This window comes from Lissotriton vulgaris, chromosome 1_2 (genome assembly GCF_964263255.1).
Source record: "Lissotriton vulgaris chromosome 1_2, aLisVul1.2, whole genome shotgun sequence".
NCBI classification, from domain to species: Eukaryota; Metazoa; Chordata; class Amphibia; order Caudata; family Salamandridae; genus Lissotriton; species Lissotriton vulgaris.
The window spans coordinates 158,409,562-158,425,745 of record NC_141686.1 but is presented as its reverse complement, the minus strand read 5'-3'; the positions used below and the strand labels follow the sequence as shown (position 1 = coordinate 158,425,745).

The 16,184-nt window shown below is 46.4% G+C and overlaps 2 protein-coding genes across 2 annotated transcripts in view; both read right to left on the bottom strand.

Annotated features, from left to right (window-relative positions):
* Positions 1-739: 739 nt before the first annotated feature.
* RTCB (RNA 2',3'-cyclic phosphate and 5'-OH ligase) overlaps positions 740-16,184 on the bottom strand; it is a 156,672-nt gene continuing 141,227 nt past the window's right edge. The window contains exons 9-12 of the mRNA XM_086953014.1: positions 6,869-7,057; positions 3,433-3,543; positions 2,703-2,822; positions 740-1,451 (exon numbers count right to left, since the gene is read on the bottom strand). Of these exons, the coding sequence (XP_086809140.1) occupies positions 1,344-1,451; positions 2,703-2,822; positions 3,433-3,543; positions 6,869-7,057 (528 nt within the window). The 3' untranslated portion in view covers positions 740-1,343. The remainder of the gene's footprint in view (positions 1,452-2,702; positions 2,823-3,432; positions 3,544-6,868; positions 7,058-16,184) is intronic.
* LOC147734729 (uncharacterized) lies at positions 9,853-10,948 on the bottom strand. Its single transcript, XM_086953621.1, is given in 2 exon segments — positions 9,853-9,888; positions 9,890-10,948. Coding segments are annotated over 2 exon segments (1,095 nt in total).

The window sequence follows — 16,184 nt, the reverse complement described above, 5'->3', positions numbered from 1 at the left end:
TGGGTACTTTTGACACATTTTGCTCGACAGAGGGAAAATTATCAGTGTCTGATTGAGTCCCTCGTAAGCATCTCTTTTGCAGGGGAGAACCTCGGCCCTAAAACCAGACTCAGCAAACTTCTCTTGAGAGGTAGAGTTGGGGACAGAAGACTTGCAATGATAAACAAGAGAGCTTCAACCTGCCTCTCCCGTATCACTTCTGTCATGGCTAAGAGCAAGGCAGTACAGCTTCTTTCTATGCCTGCACTCAGCGGCTGGGCACCTGGCATAGGTTGGGCACATGAGTGGTCCAGCCTGGCACCAATCATGGTTCGAAGGTGATGACTACTGAGAGGATCCCTTACCGGAGAAATAGACTTACTACTCAGATTTCAATACCTTAACAAAGTAATGCAATTTTCACTACATATGAAGAACAATTCCTCACATTATTTTGTCATGTAATGGAATTGAATTAGATATGAAAGATTCAAATGGATGATGGAGATGGTATGAGCCAGTGTCACTCTGCAATCCTAAATTTAACAATGATCCCATTGGTGCGCCTCATCGGGGCATACCAGGTTTCATGACGTTGGCACGCTGAAGTCCTCTGGCAAATGCTATTGACTTTACTTCAGACATTACTAGTTACAAAAGAGATGGTGCTGTGGCAGGATGAGGAAGGTCTCACATTCATGTCATATAAATCATATCAATCACTTGACGCAGACGAAAATATTACAGACCAGAGTCAGGATCTGTGAAAACTTGGAACCAAAGCCCATTTTATTTCCTATTGCTCCTCGGCCATCTCTGTAAGACTTTCCCCACACAAATCCTCTGGTGCTAGAAGAGGCATTGGGCACCAGTGGACCATTTGCGTGAAGTCTTTATTTGCATTTCTAAAACCATTGTCAACAATTAATTGTGGAACCTCTCAATCAACTCAAGGAATCAGTACGCCTGGGGTAGGTTATTCTCTGCAGCTCTCCCAGGGATGCAAGTAAAGAAAGAAAAGTCACTGTTTCTGCACACCATCTAACCAAACAAAAGGATTAGGTTCCCACCATCGGGGGCAAGATAAAAAATTTAGCTGTTCCCAGAGCAACTAAAAAATGAAAAACAAAGTACAATGTGTACTTAACGTTTGCAAAATACAGATATTTCTGATTGATAAGCCCTAAAGACTCTTCATGTAGTTGGAGTTTGACAGAGGCTGGAGGAGGGTAGCAGAAAAATAGAGCTGCGGCAGAAATTATTGTAGGAAAGTGAGAAAGGAAAGGAGTTGGAATAAAAAGTGGGGTAAGGAGAAAACTGATGTTGCTATTGGTTGTAGATCCACTGCAACGTGTAGGACAGTTCTAGCCCTTAATGACGGCGATGGGGCGGAGTTTGATGGCTTTCTTGCTGATTCCAGCATCGTGGCATGTGTCAACGACATCGGTTACATTCTTGTAAGATTCGGGTGCCTGTAAGAAATAAGGTACATGAGGCGCTGTTCCTCTGCCAACACAAACAAATATTCCAGGTCTTATCTTATTAGGTCAGGTAAAGAATTTTCAAAGAGAGCACAAGTGCAATTCCAAAAACAATAAATGTGCATGCCATACTTCAAAAGCTCAAAGATGGAGTGTTTGCCAAGGGAGAGTGCAGCAGACCAAAGGGTCTAGTAATTGAAACCATATGGGTGAGTGTCTGAGGTCTTCAAGACACTGAAGAGAGGCCCTGAAGGCGCTCACAAGAGTGGGGAGTCTAGACCTGCACACACTCTTGTAGAAGACCTCACCCCGCCAAATTCTTTATCTTGGCAAAGCATACAACTCCATACTTTAGATGCTAGCCTGATGATGAAACAATGTCTTGTACTTCAGAGTCACCTTAATTGCTCACAAGCTCTCATGCGCTCCCTCATGCACATGTAATCAACTGTGATGATCCCACCCCCCCCATTCTCGCTGGTACTGCTCAGCTGGATTCTCTGCACATAAGGTGCAATCTATTAGCCTCCTTGCATGGGATGTAAATGTAAGTGTTGGATAGTGTAGTGGTAAAAATTACTATTCTAACTCCAGGGGGGTGCAACAGTAGGGTAAGCGTTGGATAGTGTAGGGGTAAAAAATACTATTCTAACTCCAGGGGGTGCAATAGTAGGGTAAGTGTTGGATAGTGTAGGGGTAAAAATTACTATTCCAACTACAGGGGGGGCAACAGTAGGGTAAGTGTTGGATAGTGTAAGGGTACTATGTGTTGTAATGCTATGCGTTGTAATGGTATGCGTTGTAATGACTGCGTTGTAGTGCCATGCGTTGTAGTGCCATGCGTTGTAGTGCCATGCGTTGTAGTGCCATGCGTTGTAGTGCCATGCGTTGTAGTGCCATGCGTTGTAGTGCCATGCGTTGTAGTGCCATGCGTTGTAGTGCCATGCGTTGTAGTGCCATGCGTTGTAGTGCCATGCGTTGTAATGGCATGCGTTCTAATGGATGTTGCGTTGTAAAAGTTTTGTTGTAATGGTAGTGCGTTGTAAAAGTTGCGTTGTAAAGGTTGTTCCCCCTTGCATGCAGCACCAAATGGATTCTCTGCACATAAGGTGCTATCTATTAACCTCCTTGCATGCAGCACCAAGCTGAAACCATCCAGCTTTCTCCCACTGCACATCTAGGACTCATTTGCCTTATCACCTTCTGACATCCAGACTACATTTGAGAGGAGCCCCCACTTACCTCCTCCATCACCAGCTTAGGGGAAGCCACACGGATAGCAATCCCCATGTCTGCAAGCTTGTCCAGCACATCCTGGAAGTCTAGGTTACGCCGGGACTTGGCTCGGGACAATGCGCGACCCTGAAAGACCAGATGAAATATTAAAAGATGGGGACATACCAACCCTTAGAAACTAGATACTGCTATTTCTTCGACTTCTCTTGCTACAAAAAGATGTACAGGTGTTTTCCAGCATCTAAGAGCAAGGTTCTTGTCAAATGCTGTCTTAGAAGTAAACACCAACTCCTTGGTCTGTGAGTCAAGCGGTCTCCTTCCAGGCAGAGCACAAACAGAAAGTGGAAGAGATGAGAGTGAGCTAGCACTTGTGCACAGATCACTTGCATCAGAGCGGGAACAGAAAATTCACAAACCGTGAGGCGAGACATGACCCGACAATGCCTCAGTTTAATTATTTGAGTCACTTCTGTAATAAGGAAACTAAACACCAAGATGTAACCTACCAGCAGCAACCATCTCTTTCACTGATACATGACATGACATGACAGAGCCAGGACTTCACCCGCACTCAACGAACCATCTGTAATCGCCATTAAAATCAGATTTTCATCTAACTGGGTCTTGCATAGGCCCCACCTTCCTAGAATAATGACATGATCTTATGGTGCAGGTATCTCTTTCACCCCTTGTCCATGGCTGTAGCTCTGCATGACTTGGCATTGAATGTACTTACAGCCCCATGGCAGGTGGTTCCGAAGGTCTCCGTCATGCCTTTCTCAGTCCCAGTCAGTACGTAGCTGCACGTGCCCATAGTGCCACCGATCAAGACCGGCTGTCCAGTGAGCTGTAGAAGCACAAGGAAAGCAGGTTTAATTGAGATCTCTGTGGGAAAAAGTCAGAGAAAACAGCAACAAATATGCTAGGCCAGCCATTCGTTTTTAATCAGTTTTATGATGCGTGAATTTGATGATCAAAAAGGTAAATGCAAAGGCAGGTACTAAAAACAAACTTTAGGCATGCAGATTCATAGAATGTTAGACAGAACCCACATTCAATGTCTTTGATAAGACAGGCTCTGTAAATGGACAAACATGACACCTGGTCTTTGATTGGTGAGCCAAGAGTGGAAAAACTGAAGTGTGATGGGAGCAGCGATCTTGATATTTGCAGTTATGACTATTATCCAAAAGTGGGCTGGCTCTGGACGGAAATTAAATCACGTCATGTGTCACGAATACTAAAGAAAACAGAACTACTTGGATGGTTGTCAAATTGTTGTACCTAAACAACATAAAGTCCTGGCCAAAAGACCACAAAGTCAAATTATTAAATACCAAGTCTCTCCTCATTAACTGCTTCAAATTTCTACTTTTTATAAAGAAGCAGGCACGTAAAATCGTTGGGTCTCCTAGTCTTGCAAATGCTACCCTTCTCATACAACAAAAGAATCAAAGATGTAATAGGATTCTGGCCTCAACATGCACCTTAATGCCCCATCTTGTAACCACCATCCTTACTGTGCTTGAGCTCACTCTCCCCTGTCCCCTGTCCCCTATATCCCCCTCAGCCAAGCGAGGCCTGCCTAACCTCTACGCTTGACCTTCTACCCCTTCCTGTAGTTACATATCGCTGGCACTTCTCAGTTAGCAAACATCACTTACAGTTCACAGTAAGGACGCTCATAACTGCCCACCTTCAAGTTGATCTACAGAACTGCACTTTACAATAATCACACTTCTTTGCCAAAACATTATCATACACTGCGAGTTCGCAATTACCACATATCACTGCCAACTACTGGGTGGCAGAAAATGGGCTGTGCAAATAGATGGGAGTGCCAGTGTGCCGACTATTTATGACTGACATCACTGAGGATTTCACTTGCATATGGGGCAAAGAGTGGCAAAGGCACAAGGGAGCAACAGTTGCCATTGCTCCAAGCTCCTCCCACTAATTACATTTACGCAGGCGTCTGTAGAAAGGAGTCTCCAAAATGGAGGGGAAAAACCCACAAAGGCAGGGGGAAAAATCCTCCGGACCAGGTTAAGATTATCCAGAATAATCCGGAAGTTAACCATACCAGACTTAACAGTCCACAAGACAATTGTCCTTTCAAAAGAGTCACAGGAAAAAGGAATAGAAACAGTGTTCCGTGAAATATGGCTGCCATCTTAGGTAGGGATAAATAATGTTCAAGACCCTGAAGGGGGCCATCTTGGAATGGTCGAGGTTGAGGATCTGAATTCCTGGTATGGAGCTCGGAAAGAGCTTTGAAGCAGATATTTAAGATCTGCTATACTGATACGCCCCCCCCCCCCCCTTACCCCCAAATCCAGAGTCAGCCACCCCCATCTCTCCTGCTCACCAACAATGTGAGCCTAACTGGCTGCAGCAAAACATATACCAACTACACCACTCTTTTACCTTCCTCACCCCTGCACTCTTTCCAGCTATTATTTTACCTATTTTAAAAAAGCCTGGCACGGACCCTTCGATCCCAGCCAACTATCGCCCCATTTCTCTCCTACCATTTTTGGCCAAGGTGCTCGAGCGCCATGTCACCAGGTCTTTGAGCACCTTTGTGGAAGAGAATGGGGTATTGGCTCCCCGTCAGGCTGGCTTTCGCCCCGCACACTCTACGGAGTCCGTAGTCCTTTCGGTCCTTGACAACCTCAGGGAGGGGAGGGATACCAATCAATCCCAGGCATTGGTCCTCCTCGATCTCTCTGCCGCCTTTGACACGGTGGATCACACCATCTTACTCTCCCGTGTCGCGGGGATCGGGGGCACGGCCCTGGTATGGTTATCCTCCTTCCTGAGGGACCGCACCCAGGCAGTTCGCCTGGGTGACTTCTCTGCGGACTTCCGGAAGGTCCAGTGCGGGGTCCCCCAGGGTTCCTCCCTCTCACCTCTTCTGTTCAACCTTTACATTTCTCCCCTCATTTTTTCTTTAGAACAAATGGAGGTCTCCGTATATAACTATGCGGATGACCTCCAACTTGTTTTCAACCTGTCTTCTTCTCCTGCCTCTATTTCTAATTTCCAGTCTACTATGATTTTTATCCGGGACTGGATGGATTTCAACCACCTGAAACTCAACCCCGATAAGACCGAGTTGGTGTTGACGGGTGGTTGCTCCAGTCCCTGGTCTTCACTTTTTTGGCCCCCTTCCCTTGGTCCCCCTCCGATCCCCTCTCCCTCTGTCAAAACCCTAGGTATCAAACTCAACTCTCACCTTACCCTTCACTCCCAGGTTAGTTCTGTGGTTTCTTCTTCCTTTCTTTCTCTTCGTACCATCCGCAAGGTCTCTCGATTTTTCACCTTCGAGGCCTTGAAGCCGATCGTCCTTGCGATGGTCATCTCCCGCCTGGATTATGGCAACGCCCTATATGCAGGTATACTTGCATATAGTCTCAGGCGGTTGCAGAGGATTCAAAACCAGGCGGCTCGGTTGGTCTTTAACCTTCCCAAATCCTCACATGTCACTCCCCTCCTGAAAACCTTACATTGGCTCCCGGTTCGGGAACGTGTCCAATTCAAGCTTGCGACAATCACCTACCAGGCTCGACTGGGCACGGCCCCTGCTTTCATTTCCTCGGAGATTATCCCTTACTTTCCAGCCAGGGAGCTCCGATCCTCTTCTCAATTTCTGCTGACAGTCCCCCGGTTTCGCCGGAAAAAGTGGGGGGGTTCAAAATTTGCGACCCTTGCCCCAGCTCTCTGGAATTCATTACCCTTAGAGCTCAGATCCCTAACTCCATATTCCCAGTTTCGAAAGAAACTTAAAACTTATTTTTTCAGCAAAATCTTTATTTAGTCCCCTGTCACCTGTCCTCCTCCCTTTGTCCCTTGTGGAGATCTGCCAGTTACAGCGCCATGAAACCGCTGGTGTAAGAGCGCTATATAAAAACTTTTAAACTCAAACTCTCCCAGTGTTCCGTGGGAGGGTGCAGCCACTGCCATGCCTTTCCTGCTCTATGATGTCCTTCTTATGTACAACATATGAGCAGGACATGCAATGGAATTCTGCAGGCCATGTGTTTTTAGTAAAAATGGTACAACCCCATGAAACCAATGTAATCTAATTTCCCCAAATACAGGTTTTAAAACATTCACAGCCCTTCATCTAATCGACCTTGTATGAATGCATTTGCACTGTTTAGCCATACCTGATAATCCACAGCAATGAGAGGATGATGTGGGGGGAAGGCGCGTGTGGAACCCTTCCTATGCACAAGAAGGGTGGTCTCCTTCCCGTCCACCACGTGCTGCTCCACCTTTGCGATATTGTGAGACACATCATAGATCACATGCAGATCCAGGTCATCAGGGGTTGTGTTGAAGACTTTAGCGAAGGCCTAGGAGACACAGGAATATATACTTAGTAACTGCTACACAATCACAAGGCATAGTACTTTAATGAAAAAGAAAGTACATTTGGAGCTAAGAAACAATGGAGCACTGTTCATGTACATTGGCTAATCGAGAGATGGGGAGGTGGAGTTTTGAGAGGAATGCAGACATGAGGAGGAGAATGAGCGCATATTTTTGCTTGGAGCGATCATCTGGAGGTACTGCAGGAAGAGGATCGAATATGCTACTTACCAGTATACATCTGTTCTTGGCATGTAGGGCTGCTGACATTCATATCTGTGCATAGATCGCCGCCTAGTGTTGGGTCCGGATGATTGCACATTGTTGTCCTGGAAGAGTATTCGAAGTATCACGAGATAGGTGGCTCCTCCCCTGGACTACAGTGCACATGGGCATCCTCTCCATTCCCAGATTGTTTTTGCCATTGTGGCAGAGGTGGAGTAGATACAGTAAGTGATGACCATGCTAAGAGTAATTCTGAGTGCTGCAACCGCTACAGGCGCCGGGGAGGAGGGCGGGCGTTATGAATGTCAGCAGGCCTACATGCCAAGAACAGATGCATACTGGTAAGTAGCATATTCGGTTCGAGGCATGTGGGCTGCTGAATTCATATCTGTGCATAGAATATATAGCAGTCCCTCTGCCTGTGCCAGCTGCAGCAGTCTGAAAAAGTGTTTTTAGAACAGCCTGTCCTACAGCTGCCTGCTGTTTGGAGTGCACATCTACGCAGTGGTGTTTGGTAAATGTGTGTATGGTAGACCATGTTGCTGCACTACAGATTTCCTCTAAAGGAATGTTTCCCAGGAAAGCCATGGATGCCCCTAACTTTCGTGTTGAGTGGGCTCTTGGGGGAATCGTTAATGTACGCTTAGCCTTTTGATAGCAAATCTGTATGCACTTAACGATCCATCTGGCTATAACTGCTACCGCTTCTGAAAAAAACCGGGACTGGCTGCGACGGTTCCCGGGAACTACCGTCCCATTTCCCTTCTACCGGCACTCACGAAAATCTGTGAGAAGGTGGTTTTTCAACAACTGGAGAGCTTTGTTGAAACCTCCAATGCCCTCCACCCTGCTCAATCAGGCTTCAGGGCTGCATACAGCACTGAGACGGCGCTGGTGGAGATGACCGAGGCAATTTGGGACTGCCTAGACGGAGGTGGCAGAGCGGTCCTAATTTTATTGGACCTCTCTGCCGCGTTCGATACCGTCCCTTATGAGCTTCTCCTCGGCCGGCTGTCGCCCATTGGTATTGGGGGGGTTGTTCTAGACTGGCTGTCCTCTTTTCTATCTGACAGGACCCAGCAGGTCTGGATGCCTCCCCACGCCTCTGAGCCTAAACCACTGCTTACAGGGGTCCCGCAGGGGTCCACTCTTAGCCCCTTACTGTTCAATGTCTACATTACCCCTCTGGTTTATCTGGCGGAACAGTTTGGGGCTAAGATCATAGGGTATGCAGATGATACCCAACTGCTGTTCACCTGGCCAGACGATAATCTGGATACGTCGGCAGTCCATCTGTGTTTGTCCTCTGTATTTCGCTGGCTAATGCAGGCCCAGTTGAAATGCAACGAGGACAAATCTGAAGTGCTTTTCTATGGTTCCTCCCCCCCCTCGTTCAAGAACACACTGTGGCCTCCAAACATTCCCAGCCCGAAAGAGATGGGGAGACCTGCCAAAAATCTTGGCATCTGGTTTACAGAGGATCTCAGATTCGAGGACCATATTAAAAAACTTACAGGCACCTGTTTTGCCACTCTGAGAATGCTCCGCAAATTTTTCCCCTTGCTCCCTAGGGATGCTAAGGAGACGGTTGCTCGGGCGCTTATACTGGCAAGGCTGGATTACGCGAATGCACTGTTCAGTGGCATTCCGGCCTATCTGGTGAAACGCCTGCAAATTATCCAGAATGCGGCTGTCCGTCTATTATTTAACATCCCTAGATGGAAGAGCGTCCGCGCTGAGATGCGCCCGCTCCATTGGCTTCCTGTTGCACAGCGCATTTTGTTTAAATCTCTGGTGCTTGCGTTTCGAGCAACTCACGATCAAGGCCCCCTGTATCTGAGAAAGAGATTTACCTGCTATGTCCCTGCACGCACCCTCAGATCTTCCACTCTGTTCAAATTGTACCTTCCCCGTTTCAAACGAGCTAGACTCGGTGGCCAATCGATCTCCGTGATCGTGGCTCGGGCCTGGAACGCTCTCCCTCTCCATCTGCGCTCTATGCCAACAGTGGATGCATTCAAAAAACACCTGAAAACACATTTGTTCAAGAGTGTTAGCTAAGATGCCTTCTCTTTGTTTTGCCGTCTGCCTCTCCCGTACCCGCGCCAGGATACTCTCAAGTAACGGAGCGCGCTATAAAATGGTTTATACATACATACCTACTTTTGCAATGGGGTTGCCTTTGTGTTGTGGTGAAAAGGCAACAAATAGTTGTTTTGTCTTCCTGAAATCTTTTGTCCTATCTATGTAGTACATGAGAGCTCTCTTGACATTAGTGTGTGGAGCATTCTCTCTGCCACTGAATCTGGATTCTGGAAGAACACTGGCAGTTCTATAGTTTGATTCATATGGAACTGTGAAACCACCTTAGGCAGAAACTTAGGGTTAGTGCGAAGTACCACCCTGTTGGAGTGAATCTGTATGAATGGCTCTTGGTTAGTTAGTGCTTGAAGTTCACTAACTCGTCGTAGCGATGTGATTGCTATTAGGAAAGCCACTTTCCACGTTAAGAATTGTATCTCGCATGAGTGTAGAGGCTCAAAAGGTGGACCCATCAGTCTGGTAAGGACCACATTCAGGTTCCATACAGGTGCTAGTGGGTGTCTGGGAGGAATAACTCGTTTGACTCCTTCCAGAAAAGCTTTGAAGGCAGGCACTCTGAAAAGTGAGAGATGCTGCCTGTTTTGGAGATAAGCTGTTATTGCGGATAATTGTATTCGTATGGAAGCGTAGGCCAGATTGCATCTGTATAGATGTAATAGATAACAGATGATGTTGTGAGTAGATGCATCTAGCGGATTAATGTCGTTATTGGTACAATAAATGACGAATCGCTTCCATTTCGCCGCATAACATGCTCTAGTTGTGGGCCTCCTTGCCTCCTTTATGATATCCATACAGTCAGGAGGCAGGTTGAGGTAGCCAAATTCTAAAACCTCAGGAGCCAGATCGCCAGGTTGAGCTGTTGCGGATCTGGATGCTGAATGTCGCCATGGATCTGCGTCAAAAGTCTGGGTGTGAGTTGTAGCCTTTGATGAGGTACCACGGAGAGTTCTAGAAACGTGGTGTACCATGGTTGGCGTGCCCACGTTGGAGCAACCATGATGATAGTCATCGAGTGTTGCCTCAGTTTGGGTGCCACTAGCGGTATTAGGGGTGCTGGGGGAAAAGCGTATGCAAATATGCCTGACCAGTTCTTCCATATCGCATTTCCCTGCGACTGTGGATGTGGGAACCTGGCGGCAAAGCTTTGGCATTTTGCGTTTTCCCTTGTGGCGAATAGGTCTATCTCTGGATGACCCCACTGCTGGAAGTACGGTTGGAGTACTGATGGATGTATCTCCCACTCGTGCATCTGGTTGCTGTGCCTGCTGAGCAGGTCCGCCATCTGATTGTCCTTGCCTGGGAGGTGTTCTGCCATGAGGAAGATGTTTCTCTAAATGGCCCACTTCCACATGCTCTGAGCCAGATGAGACAACTGTGGAGAGTGTGTACCTCCCTGCTTCTGTATGTAGTACATGGCAGTCATGTTGTCCGTCCGGATCAACACTACTTTGTTGCACAAATGTACTTTGAATGCTTTTATTGCCATGAAGATTGCCATCAGTTCCAGAAGGTTGATGTGCATCTTTTTCTGCTGTGTTGTCCATAGTCCCTGCACTGTGTAGTGGAGTACATGAGCTCCCCATACCTGGAGAGATGCGTCCGTCGTCAGTATTATCTGTGGTACAGGCTCTTGGAACGGTCTGCCCCTGCAAAGGTTTTGTGGGTTCCATCAATGCAGAGAGCTGTATGCACGTCACCAACTCTAAGTCTTTCAATTGTCCGTGAGCCTGATTCCACTGACGTGCTAAGCACTCCTGAAGCGGACGCATGTGTAGTCTCGCGTGCGGGACTATGAAGATGCAGGAGGCCATCATGCCCATCAACTACATGAACACTTGTGCTGGAAGCGAGTGTTGTGGTTTGAATTTCTGTATCAGCAATTGCATGCTGTTGATCCTCACTGAATTTGGCTGCCAGAGTGTCTATTGTCGCGCCCAAGTACTGCCGTACGTGGGCGGGCTGAAGGTGGGACTTTGGACAATTCAGTGAAAACCCCAGACTGTGAAGAAGGTGAATGGTGTGGGACATGTGGGTGGCACATTGCTGGGCCGACTTTGCTTGGATAAGCCAGTCGTCCAGATAAGGGTAGACGTGAACGTTCTGTCTTCGTAGGTGTGCAGCCACTGTCGCTAGGCACTTGGTAAACACCCTGGGTGCTGTTGTTACTCCAAAAGGGAGGACTTTGAACTGATAATGCTGATTCTGAATGGTAAATCTGAGGTATTTTCTGAGTGACTGGTGTACCGGTATATGGAAATATGCATCTTTTAGATCTAGTGTTGCGAGGAAATCTCCCTGACTGAGTGTAACGGTGGAACCTGCTGTAATGTGAGCATGTGAAAATGTTCTGACAAGATGTATTGGTTTAGGGGCCTTAGGTCCACTATGGGTCTGAGGGACCCGTCCTTTTTTGGGAGCAAGAAGTACAGCGAGTACACCCCTGTACCTCTTTGTTCTACAGGCACAAGCTCTATGGCTCCTTTTTGCAGCATGCTGACTACCTCTTGCTGCAATAACTGTATATGCTCTGCGGACATAGGACGGTGTCTTGGGGGTATGTTGGGTGGAGTGGATGTTAACTCCAGAAAATAACCGTACTGTATAAGCTGCCTCACCCACCTGTCTGTAGTGATGGATTTCCAGACTGGCAGGAACTGTTGTAGTCTCCCCCCGACCGGTGTTATATGGTTGGGGGGTAGTGACAAGACGTCACTGTTTGTTAGTGGCGGAGGATCGGGAGTTGTTGTTTCCACAACCTCTGCCCTTGGTGCTGTTTCCACGATAGCCACCCCTATTGTTCTTGTTGTAGGTGGTTTGTGTGCCTCCTTTACTGTATTGTGTCTGCTAGGACACCTGGCCTCTGGAAGCTCCACTATTGTTGGAGCGACGAAAAGAACCACCCCTGAACTGCTGCGACTGTAGAGCCCCCATAGACTTTGCAGTCTCTGTGTCCTTTTTAATTTTTTCTAAGGTGGTGTCCACTTCTGGGCCAAATAAGTAATCAGGGTTAACCGGCTGATTGAGTATGGTGGTTTGTATCTCAGGCTTGAAGCCGGAGATTCTCAGCCAGGCGTATCTTCATAACATAACGCTTGTATTAATCGCCCTGGCTGCAGTGTCTGCTGCGTCTAGCGCACACTTAATAGATGCGTTGGATATGTTTCCCTTCTTGTATAAGCATTTCTGCTGCCTCCTTGTACTCATCTGGCAAGTGGTGTAACAGGGTCTCAAGTGTATCATAATGAGCCCTATCGTATCTGGCTAAGAGTGCCTATGTGTTGGAGATTCGCCAGACATTGGCCGCTTGAGCTGCCACCCTTTTCCCTGAGGCTTCTAGCACTTTAGATTCCTTGTCAGGGGGAGGAGCATCACCTGTGGTCTGCGAGATCGCTCTCTTACGAGCATTTGAAACAACTAGAGAGTCCAATGGCAACTGTCCCCTGATATATGTAGGGTCCACAGGTGTTTACCACTCTTGCCCTTGTGGTATCCTTAAAGATGTCTCCAGCGTGTTTCAGGACACCTTTTAGCATGGGTAGAGTCTTGACAGTTCTCTCTGAGGTTGAGAAGGTGTCAAATAAAAAATCCTCTTCAAAAGGGTCAGCATGGAGTTGGACATCGTGATTTTTTGCTGCCCTCTCAATAAGTGCGTTAAACGCAGCTGTGTCTTCTGTAGGTGAGGTTTTAACAGCATAGGTATGCCTGTTAGGGGCATTTTGTGGCTCCCCTGGGTCAACAGTGTCTGCCCAGGGTTCAGTGTGGTCTTCTGGATCAGTGTCTACAGGATAATTGTAATCCTCATTGTCATTATCCCCTACGTCCACATCTGAATGTATGGGTGAAATAGGAGCAGGTTCTTGTCCATATTGTTGTAGAGGTTCAAAAAGAAGAGGTGATGTTGCAGAATCCCTTTTTTTCTTTAATGGAATTTGATACGACTCCATAGGCTGTTCTGGGACGATCTTTCGCTTGTAAATGGAAAGTCTACCAGTTTCAGCGTCGATGAATTGCCTCGACTGATCTTCCTGCAGAGGCTGTCGATGCTTTGTGGCCTCTTCAGTAGTTGTAGGCTTTTGCCCCATGGACACCTTCTTGGTCGCTTCAATGCCCGTCTTTGGGGCGAACGCCTTAGGTGTCACTGGCGGCGGCAGTATAAACTTAATAGGTGTCGACGCCTTCGGAGTCTTGCTGACTGTCTTTGGGGGTGGAGTGGCCTTCGGTCCGACAACAGCTATAGCTTTCTCCTTAATGCGCTGCAGCGAGTCCGACACCTGCTTTGAAAAATAGGTGGATGGTTGTGTCGACTCGACGGGGTCCTTAGAGCCACTGTTTGTTTTGGGCTCGAGGTCTTTGCTGACCTTTGCTTTGTCGAGTCGACGCTTAGGATCGATAACATTCTGTGTTTCGAGTCCCTTGTTTGTGTCTACGGTCTTTGGCGCCGACTTCATCGGGTCGATGTCCTTGACCTTTTTCTTCGGTGCCCCGGCCTTCGGCTCAACACCCTTTAGCGACCTCTCCGGGTCGATAGCACTCTTTTGTTTAGTCGGAGCCAATGGTCCAGAAGCCTTCGATCTGATCAAAGTAAGTTGTACTTTCGGTTTCGATGCTTTCGGTTTTGTGGTTACCGATGTTTTTTGTTTCGATTTCGATCGATCAACCAATGGCTCTTTTGAATTGTCCGTATCCGGGCCTGGAAGCGAGGCTGTAGAACTATGCGCTTGATCTTGGTTAATGTCAAAAAGGTGGGAGACCCAATATACCCTTGTAGGCTTGGGCAATGTGTAATTAAGGTAAAGGGTGACTACAAGGGATTTAGTTCACAAAGTTACTTCACTTGAATTATTTAGTACTTATCGGTTCTTCAATAAATTGAACCCAGTGTATCCATAGGATTACTATACAATTATTTTCAAAATTCAAATAAATAAAGTAAGCAAATACAGTACAGAGAAGAAGAAATACACAGCAAAAAAGAATAATATTCAAAATTATTTATGTAAAAAATTAAATGACAAAAACAAAATTCATGGGGATAGACATGGGACAAAGCTCTTAGCAGAAAAGTTATGAAAGGCAGTATATCTGTGTCAACAAATCAATTCATAAAAATTACATCAGCTCCAATGATAACAAAGAAAACCAAAATCATAAATGTATAATGGTGTCCTTCAAAACAAACAATGTTGGGGAGTTGATGTGTTAGGTCGAAGTTTCGGTCTTGTATGTTTTCATCTGTCAGACCATCATCAGGACTAAGATTTTCATAAGGTACAAAACCCCTTTAGTACATCAAATGAGGTGAGTCAGTTCACAAGGATGGATACTGGTGCAGGCTGAATGACCAAAGTCGATCAAATCTTGTGCAGCTCTGTGTGATCATTGGAGCGCTTGTGGGATGGTATTGGGCTGCTTTAAGTCCAGATCAATTGGAAGAAATCACAATATTTGGAGTCACGAGACGCTGCAAAATCGTCCGGCACTAGTAACGGGAATGACTCTCAGGCTGTGGTTGAAGAAATCTCACCACTTTTTAATGACGTCGAAGCACCAGTGGAATAAAAGTATTTCCATATTCATCCTTAAATAAATGTCAATAAATAAAAAAATATTGCATTTCTATCGGACTGTGCGATTTCTTCAACCACAGCCTGAGAGTCATTCCCGTTACTAGTGCCGGACGATTTTGCAGCGTCTCGTGACTCCAAATATTGTGATTTCTTCCAATTGGTCTGGACTTAAAGCAGCCCAATACCATCCCACAAGCGCTCCAAAGATCACACAGAGCTGCACAAGATTCGATCGACTTTGGTCATTCAGCCTGCACCAGTATTCATCCTTGTGAACTGACTCGCCTCATTTGATGTACTAAAGGGGTTTTTACCTTATGAAAATCTTAGTCCTGATGATGGTCTGACTGATGAAAATATACAAGACCGAAACGTCGACCTAACACATCAACTCCCCAACATTATTTGTTTTGAAGGACACCATTATACATTTATGATTTTGGTTTTCTTTGTTATCATTGGAGCTGATGTAATTGTTATGAATTGATTTGTTGACACGGATATAATGCCTTTCATAACTTTTCTGCTAAGAGCTTTGTCCCATGTCTATCCCCATGAATTTTGTTATTGTAATTTAATATTTTACATAAATAATTTTGAATATTATTCTTTTTTGCTGTGTATTTCTTCTTCTCTGTACTGTATTTGCTTACTTTTTTTATTTGAATTTTGAAAATAATTGTATAGTAATCCTATGGATACACTGGGTTCAATTTATTGAAGAACCGATAAGTACTAAATAATTCAAGTGAAGAAACTTTGTGAACTAAATCCCTTGATCTTGGGTAAGCCCTTGTGGCGATCCCTCGACCTGAGCCTTATTGAGTATTTCAGTCTCGGCCCCCATACCAACGGTTGGGCCTAGCTCCTCGCATGAGCTATCTTCTACGGCCCCAAAGGCCTCATCGTCGTCTCCTACCTCGTCGACGACGTCTTCATCTTAGACCATCTCCTCATCCTCTGCGTCATAACTGGAGTCAAGCTCTGATGCAGGATCTGACTGGTTCTTTTGAACCTCCTGCTCGACCCCCTCATCTTCCTCAGCATGGATGTTCACCGGGTCAGGCGTTGTCTGATGGGCTTCCTTCCGCGCCGCGCGTCAAAGGCGAAGTGTTTTCTTGGACCGGAACAGAGAACAAGCCATACAGCTGGCTTCATCGTGATCCGGAGACAGGCACTTGTTGCACACCGGGTGGACATCGATGTGAGGATA